The sequence below is a fragment of the Austrofundulus limnaeus genome, unplaced genomic scaffold (genome assembly GCF_001266775.1).
Source record: "Austrofundulus limnaeus strain Quisiro unplaced genomic scaffold, Austrofundulus_limnaeus-1.0 Scaffold230, whole genome shotgun sequence".
Classification (NCBI taxonomy): Eukaryota; Metazoa; Chordata; class Actinopteri; order Cyprinodontiformes; family Rivulidae; genus Austrofundulus; species Austrofundulus limnaeus.
Window position 1 is genome coordinate 78,588 of NW_013952632.1, and position 9,385 is coordinate 87,972.

At 39.5% G+C, this 9,385-nt stretch overlaps 1 protein-coding gene across 2 annotated transcripts in view; it reads left to right on the forward strand.

Moving 5' to 3' along the window:
* The window catches only part of tmem229b (transmembrane protein 229B), a 29,778-nt gene extending 20,767 nt beyond the window's left edge, over positions 1–9,011 (forward strand). For both annotated transcript variants that reach the window (XM_014019767.1, XM_014019768.1), the window contains exon 2: positions 5,901–9,011. In XM_014019767.1, coding sequence (XP_013875221.1) covers positions 5,932–6,540 — 609 coding nt within the window. In that variant the 5' untranslated portion in view covers positions 5,901–5,931 and the 3' untranslated portion in view covers positions 6,541–9,011. The remainder of the gene's footprint in view (positions 1–5,900) is intronic.
* Positions 9,012–9,385: the final 374 nt, after the last annotated feature.

Sequence of the window (9,385 nt, forward strand, 5' to 3'; positions counted from 1 at the left end):
GAACATACATTTGTGGGTTGCGCACATGAAAAATTTGCCAATTTTTTCTGCCAAACAGCTTATTTTTTCTGTTGCTGTCGACACTTGTTTTGAGATTCTGGTACCTCCAGGTGCTTCCAGTCTGCCCAGTATAAGATTTACTGCCAAGAAACATTGTTACAACAAAGAAATAATCTACCAAACACTAATTTTCTCACTTTTTGTGCTAAGTATATAAACCAGACTTAATTTAGCCTGTCCACCCAACAGAGTGTGACCTTATCTGTTATTATTCAGAGTATATGATGGGAATAACTGTCAGCAACTACCACAGCAAATTAAACCTAAACTTTTTTTCTCAAACATTACCACAAAATGGATAAAATTATGTAATACAAAACATAACTGGATATTTTACATACTTTTTGTACTTGGCAAGTAAGAAATTAAGTAATAAGATAGGAAACATTAAAAGGTAAAAATCAGGAAAATAATCTGTCAGTTATCAGATTTAGGTGATTTTCATCTCATTGAAAAACTGAGTTAAGTGACTAAGCTCACTTCCAAGCTCTGTAATAAATGTTTGCTCATTTTCTCCCAGAAGTCAAGAGTAAAAGTCAGTTCAAAAGGCAACAAAACTCTAACGTTCGGATGTGGCAATCCCATTCTCATAACTGCTTAGTCCATGTCCTACTTTCACACAAGGAGACTTTCCCAGAAAGCCAGAGAATAGATGGAATAAAGAGGTTTTAGGGAGGTCAATTGGTCCATTGCTGTGGCCCAGTTACTCACATGAAACCCTTGTTTGGCATAAATGTGCTAATCCCCCTGGACTCTCTCTGGGCCTCAGCCAAGCTTTGAAGACAAATAGAGACAAAAAAGGGGCTTTTGTTCTTCAAATAAGCTTTTGTACTCCTAACCTTTCTCTGAGCTGGTGTTTTACAGAGCGGTTATGATCCATTGTTTAGTTCTTGCTGTTTTGACATAGTTTCCTCCGGAGGCATTGTATAGAAGATGTATACTTATCGAGTATGTGGTCTTTGAACTCATCAGTGTCATGCCTTCAGTATGTTTTATATTAAACTCTGTGTGATAAATAGAGCAGCGAAAGGCTTCAACTCTGCGTGGGCCTTCTGATACCTGATGCCGAAGCACAACGTGTGTCGAACTGCAGAAACTGGAAAATGAGCACAAGACGTAGGCAGCCAGCTGACAAAGCTATAGCTTACACAAGAAACCCCCTCAGTGAGTAAATAGCATCAAGTGGTGAGAGGTCACAGAGTTTAGGCACGCTGTAGCCCCGCAGTTTTTATCGTAATCTTTTGATGTCAGTGTTTTCTTTCCATGTGCTTAATTCAAGTACAATTTATCATCATACACAGTTCAATTTATAAACCTCAAGATTTGACTTCTTGAAATACTTGATTTGACTCAGTTGTTTCTTAGTTCAAGAATCTTACCAAGTAAAAGTTTCTTACTCCACTGGCAGATATTTTGACTTAATTTGAGTCAAATTTTCAGACTAACAAGACAAATAATCTTACACATTCTGAAAACAAGATTATTATTCTTACACAACCAGTTCTTGTTTAGTAAATCAGTCTCAAAACAAGATCAAAAAGACTTTTTGGCTGATATAAGATTTTAAAACTTGGTAAGATGGACAGTTTTTGCAGTGCAGAACCGAATTTATGAGTTTCATTTTGTTGTTTTAGTCATATACAGGCTGTTTGAGAAATACTTAATGAGAAATACACACAATACAATACTCAGGTGCATAAATGTCAAAATACCAAGCCAATTTATAATTATGTATTACTTTTAAAAGCTTTATGTGGGATTTTTAAGTGCAGGATCATTTCGGGTAGCATATCTCCCACCATGACCATTTGCGCCTCTGTATCCTCCTACCTGCACCTTGCTCCGTCTCAGTACACTGGTACTTGGTAAGATTCTTGAAATAAGTATTTCAATATTCTTTCCAAGCAAAATTTTCTTACTCCATTGGCAGAAAGTTTTGACTTAATTTGAGTCAAATTTTCAGGCTAACAAGACAAATAATCTTACACATTCTGAAAACAAGATGATTATTCTTACACAATCAGTTCTTGTTTAGTAAATCAGTCTCAAAACAAGATCAAAAAGACTTTTTGGCTGATATAAGGTTTTAAAACTTGGTAAGATGGACAGTTATTGCAGTGTAGCAGTCCTGTGTCCTTATGTTAGGGGCCCAATTGAACTTGATCAAAGGTCCTACAATATTGAGAAAGAGCAGGTTAGAGATGATTTGTAGAGAAGCTTGGTTTGGGGTGCAAATCAGAGTCATCTGGGAAAAATGTTCACATTCTGCGCTTGATATTGGGATGGCATTCACAACTGTCAATAGTTCTTTCAATTAATCATCAATGCATTTTCACTGCTAAAACTACCTTATATTTAGTTCTTTATCACTTGCTTTTGCTTCAGTAAGCGTAGTGCCTATAAGGAGTTGCTCTCAGTCCCTGGCTGTGTCCATATTCAGGGGCTGCATCCTTGGAAGGACCTGGCCTATCCGGTCCAGGTGGGCCAAGTCTTTGGTAGAAAGTGGCTTTCAACTTGGATGGTCTAGCATTTTTCTTATTCTGCCTTTACCCCGGCATATATCCTGGCAACCATGAGGATGCTAAAGAGAAGCAAAAATAGATAGCAAAATATCAATATGTTAGTATTATTAATTTTATAAAATAGCAAAATTAGCTTAAAGGCAATATTTGAAGAATGGACCCACTGTATGAGCATGCTTTTTTTGCTATGCCAGCTAATTTGAATTCTGTCAAGAATAATAATAAAAAAACATGTCTGTGCAAATGGCAAAAGCATTTACAACACAACCGCTTTAAAACAGCAGATTTTTTATTTAAAACGGTACATTTTCTCTTGCTTTGTCAGACATTACAAGCAGAAAAAAAATCTCTGGTCACCCCAACAATGCGTCATGGGCTAGGCTGGGCTAAGGCCACTCAAGACCCGTCCCTCAAATCAGGGAAAAAGGAGGATTTATGGGCTGCATCAGAGGAATATTTAAGTTTGGACAGCCTCTGGCACGGTGCAGTGATGTAAGCGGTCGACAAATTCAGCTTTGAATTTGATTTTGAATTTGATGCCTGAAACACATTCCAAAAAAAGCTGGGTCAGGGTCATGTTTACCACTGTGTTACATCACCTTTCCTTCTAAGAACACTCAATAAGTGTTTAGGAACTGAGGACACTGTTGAAGCTTTGTAGGTGGAATTATTTCCCATTCATGCTTGATGTACAACTTTAAATGCTCAACACTACAGGGTCTTTGTTGTATTTTGAGCTTCATAATGCACCACACATTTTCAATGGGAGACAGGTCTGGACTGCAGGCCGGACAGTCTAGTACTCACAATCTTTTACTACAAAGACACGCTGTTGGAACACTTGCAGAATGTGGCTTGGCATTGTCCAGCTGAAAGAAGTAAAAGATGTGGCTTGGATGGCAGCATATGTTGCTCCAAAACATGTAGGTACCTTCAGGCATGAATGGTGAAATTTACACATGCCATGGGCACTAACACACACCCATACCATCAGAATAAGAATCAGAATCTTTATTGTCATTCACACACAACATCAAGATGCAGTGCGGAACAAAATTTTCGGTTTAGAACATCCGTCCGGAGAAACACACACACAACAAACATGGGGGAACGAATGTCCAGGGTCTTTCGCAACTTAGTGCGCTACCTTTGCAGTTTAGAATACACACACAATAGGAAGGGTGAGTTAAAAAAGAGCTTTGACCTGTGTTTTATATAGAAAAACACACAAACACAGGCTCAAAAAAACTATGTTGCGACAGCACAGTTAGCTAAGGAGGGGAGGGGGTGGGGTGGGGGTGGGGGTCAAAACACATGGTATGGGGGAGGGATGCAGCGGAGCCGGTGACATCCAGGGTAGAACTCCGTGTTGAAACCGATCAGAAGACCTCAAGAGTCCAGACAAGTTACTGTATCTGTCAAAGCACAAGTCACTAGAGTTTAGTTCTCTGTCTCCACCTAACACAGCCTTCAGACTGATCTGAGCACAGATGGAACACTTGGGGRTGGGGGGGGGGGGGGTCAAGGCTTCCTTCATGTCATTCCAGGGAGGTTTTATCAGCTTGCAACCAAGGTCTCAGCTGCAGGGATCTGATGATAAACATAATTGTTATTTAGGGCAAAGCAGGCTGATTTTCTCTGCTTTGAGTCTTAACTGCACCTCTGTGTTGCGAAAAATGCCAATATTCCAGATTCGTTTACCACCTCGCCTCTCCCTTATGAAACTTCACCCAGATGTAGCCTCACTCCTCTCGGGCACGCTGCTGAACTGTAATCATCAGAACCACATCCAGTCTGCGACTTATATCCCCCAGCATTTGAGTCTGTGTGTTTGTAGTACGGGAGATTCCATCCACGGTCCCTGACAGCTTTTCATAGGCCCGGACTGTTGTCAGGATAGTTTTCATTTTCCGAAAAACCAGGACTCCTCCACAGCCGATCAGCAGGAATCCGATTATCATAAATCCGAATATAAACACATCTTCAACATCCTCAATGGAGAGCGGGGCCAGGCAGATTAGATTCCACCCCCAAGACCCAGAAACTCTGCCCGCCGCGACAGTTCCACTGGGACAGCTGCGCTCCCCTCCCTCCAATCTCAGTGTGGAAAAAATTGTGTTGATTGCATTCAGAGACCAGATCCATAATACTTTTGGTGTTGAATGATAGGTAGAAGAAAGGCTTAACCCAGCTGCGAAGCAGGGAAAAAGGGACAGGTTCGGGAGTGAGAACAAAGAGCGTCCGACTCCTCTGAAGGCCAAGCAGAAAAAACTGAGATGCTGGCTTTTGAACTTTGGGCTGATAACAAACCAAACAGTCCTTTTCCTCTTTGGCCCAGAGGACATGTCATCCATGATTTCCACAAATAATTTGAAATGTGGACTCATCAGACCACAGGACACTTTTCCACTTTGCATCAGTCCATCTCAAATGAGCCTGGGGCCAGAGAAGCTAGTGGTGTTTCTGGGTGTTGTTGATATCTGGCTTTGGCTTTGCATGGTACAGTTTCAACAGCTGTAGATGTAGTGATGAACTGTGTTCACTGACACTGGTTTTCTGAAGCGTTCCTGAGCTCATGTGGTAATATCTGTTAGAATGATGTTGGTTTTTAATGCAGAGCCACCTGAGGAATGGAAGGTCACATCTTTTAACCATAATTTATCCAGATTCTCTGGACCTGTTGATGATATTATGGACTGTAGATAATGAAATCCCTAAATTCCTTGCAATTGTACGTTGAGAAACATTGTTCTTAAACTGTTGGGATATTTGCTGATGCATCCTTGCTTGTGAACGACTGAGTCTTTTGAGGATGTTCCCTTTATACCCAATCATGACACTCAGCTGTTTCCAATTTTCAACTGTGGAATGCTCCAAACAGGTGTTTTATTGAGCGTTCTTCAACTTTCTTAGTCTTTTGTTGCCCCTGTCTCAGTTTTTTGGGAACGTATTGCAGACATCGCAAATATTTGCAAAAAACAATAAAATTTATCTGTTTGAATATTTAAAAAGCTTGTCTTTGTGGTGTATTCAAATGGAGAAAGGTTGAAAGGATTTACAAATCATCGTATTCTGTTTTATACAACATCCCAACTTCATTGAAATTGGGGTTGTACTCCCCAACAGATTCTGGTTTTACAAACCCACAACCCTCCTGGAGAAGAAACAAAAAAAATTTTTTTTTAATTTGAGGGATTATAAATATTATTGAGGTCAAATATTAAAAAAAAACCCATAAAAGTTTCATGATATCTGTGGTTAATGTGGATTATTGTTTTTACATCATGCATTCTTGTGCTGTTTTTGTTTTTTCCACAGATCTGCATCTTGTTGATAGAAAGTCTTTGTGATGGCCAGCAGAGGGATGATGGTGGCCTCAGAACCCTCAGGAACGCCTGTTCCTCTCACACCTCTGTCACGCTGGTACCTTTACGCCATCCATGGCTACTTCTGTGAAGTAATGTTCACAGCAGCCTGGGAGTTTGTGGTTAACTGCAACTGGAAGTTTCCTGGCGTCACCAGCGTGTGGGCCCTCTTCATCTACGGCACCTGCATCCTCATCGTGGAGCAGATGTACCTGAAGCTGCGAGGCTGTTGCCCTGCTCTGCTGCGCTGCATCATCTACACGTTGTGGACCTACTTGTGGGAGTTCGGCACGGGGCTGCTTCTGCGCCAGTTCGACGCCTGCCCCTGGGACTACTCCGAGTTCCGCTACAACTTCATGGGCTTGATCACAGCCGAGTACGCCGTGCCGTGGTTCTGCGCCTCCTTCATCGTGGAGCGCTTTGTCATCCGCAAAACCCTGCGGCTGCGCTTCCACGAGGGGCCTGAGGACGGCTGGTCGAATCGTTGCTCAGATGTTGGAGGTGGAGGAGGCGCCGGAGGAACTCTGAAGGGAAGTAGGCAAAGCGAACGGAGCAGAGGAAATAATGCAAATGGATTCCTTAAGGTGGAATGAGTTGAGGAGCAGGCTCTATCACTCTGTCGTGTGTCTTTAATCCTCCGGCACTTTTCATATGCAGCTCACCATCCTCAGCGCATGGGTTGGAGACAAACGTCTGTAAAGAGTAGAAGAAGAAAATGAATGTCTTAACTACAGCGGCAGATGTCAACAAGACTCAGACTCTTCTGCTACGCAAACACTGTTTTTAATTCTTATTGCTGCATTTCATCAGACATCAACCCATTTCCCTTTGGGTTCTACCCCATGATTAGAGTCTTGAATGATTGTGATTTAACTTTGAATCCCCTTTATCCAGACTCATAAACTTGAGGTAAAAAAAACTTTTCCAAAGACGAAGTTTTTGTTTTAATTAGGAACCTAAAATAAGGTCATACTTCAGTGTTTTAATCATCACTCTCTATAAGAGAAAACTGCTTGTTTAAAAAATATGCTCCCATAAAGTAACAGCAGATGTGAAAAAGTCACTTTGATCTGTACGATGCTGTCATTTAGTACAACTGAAAACTGCAGTAATGTTGCTCAAATGCTTATTTAAATTCCCAGTGTTTAACATTTTGGGAAATGTTTTGTCAAAAAGCAATACAGGAGTTATCCTTTTTGTCTTATCAGTGTTAAATGAAAACCAGGATCACTATCTTTACTTTAAACCAGAACAAATTATGTATTTACAAAAACAGCATGAATTTCTCTCCACACTCAATTGTTAGTTCAGAATTACTGAAGTAACAAAAAAACAGGAATCATGTTGAGATTATTTTAAGTATACTTAGAGTCACTTTAGAAGGAATTTATTTAAATAAAAAAATACCTCTTCAGTTTTGCACCAAAACTGCAAGCACTTTGAGTTTTATCTATGATTTATTTATTCATTTTTTGTCTTTTAGGAACCAGTCGAACCATTTAATGGGGTTATGGAAGTGCCTACTGTGAATCAGTTTCCACACACTCAGCAAAATGTGCTGACAACTGATTCTTTGACCGTTTAACTGTCAACACGAAGGGTCACCATTGGCAGAGACAAGGGAATAATTACCGCACACCCAGCTGATGTGGAAATATTTCTGTTTATTCTCTGTTATAGAGGCCGTTCAGAGAATCACATGACCTTGATTTGACTGTGTTAGTGGACAGTTAAAATCACTCACTGTAGTCAGTTCCAGTTGAAAGTGCAAAATTTGTCACTTAAAGCAGATGTGGTAATTTTGTGTTACCAAAAGGCTGTACGTTTATCAAGTAATAATCCAGAACAAAGGTCTGAGTTTATTACAGCGACTATAGTCATACTTTCCAGAGGGTGATGCTACTTTGCAACACACATCTCAATCCCTTTGGTCCTGTCAAAGGACAAAGGCTTGTTTATGTCATATGTTTGGTATGCAAGAGGAAACCTTCACTTGAGATGACAAATAATTTTACATTCAAAGTGTAGGAAGTCACCTCCACACATCCGTTTTTCCCCCTGGAGAAACAGAGGTTGAGTAAACAATGTACTGCTCATTTTGGTCAACCACAGAACAATCTCTGCTATTGGGGTGAGGATTTGTAACGCCATCTTGGTAGGTGCTGTGTTATCGTCATTATGGCAGCAGACCACAGAGTTTTGAGGAATAACTCTAAACTCAATGTTTTGCCTTTGATTGTTATATTTATTGGAATCTGTATTAAAGAACACTGTGATTCATAGATGAAGATTAGAGGTATGTAGTAACTAAGTAGGAGTTCAATTTTAAAATGAAGTAAAAGTATAATTTTTAGGTTGGTAAAATTACAAATCCTTAAAAAATTGCTTAAGGACTGTAACAAAGTAAATAGTTACACCATTACAAATATATGACCGGTGTTACACCATATTTTGTGACCATCATATATTGTGACCAGAGGGGGCGCTGTTGTGTTTCTACAACAGAACTTGGCCGAACATGGCCACAAAGAAGAAAATGATACGCCGCCAACAGTGTAAGCTAGAGGCTGAAGACATACGAAGAAGAACAAACAAAAACTGTTGGCTGTTGTTATTATACATGGTCACAGAATATGACAGCTTTCATATATTGTGATTTCACTGTAGCTAAGGAAATAGTAAAACATTTTATTCAAAAACTATTTCAACTAATTGTTTACATCCTCTAGTGTCAGAAAAAATAACTTTTGTTCACTGACTTGGTGACTTTTATTAAATTAGTACAGGGTCACATAATATGATATCTATTATCATGTATAGTAGTAATAATAGAAGTAGTAGTAGTAATAGTCAACATGCCAGTGATCAGAAGTTATTTTTCTGACATTAGAGGATGTATGCAATGAGTAGAATCAGTTTATGAATAAATATTTTTATTATTTACCAAGCTACAGTGACGTCACATTGACAACAGTTGTCATATTTTGTGACCTCTGGGTTACACTGTTGGCGTATCATATTCTTCTTTGTGGCTATTTTCGGCCAAGTTCTGTTGTAGAAAAGCAACAGCGACCCCTCTGGTCACAATAAATGACGGTCACAAAATATGGTGTAACCTGAACTCATCATGAAAGCAGTCGTTTTCACTTTTAAAAAAATGACGAGTTGAATTTACTTAATCAGGTTATGTCAACTGGTTCCACTAAACCAAACTGAGTAAATGTAAAGCAGTTTACTCGGCCTGGCTTAGTGGAACCAGTTTGGTTCAATAATTTTTACACTTAATTTCTTAGAGTGCTAAAAGTACTGTTACTTTCCTGATTATTGTGAGCAGTTTTATGACTCTTAGTACTTTTTCTTATTAGTGAAATTAATTTTTTACCAAAATCATTTCCTGTTAAGGTATTTTACTTTACTTAGTTATTTCTTGTAAGTACT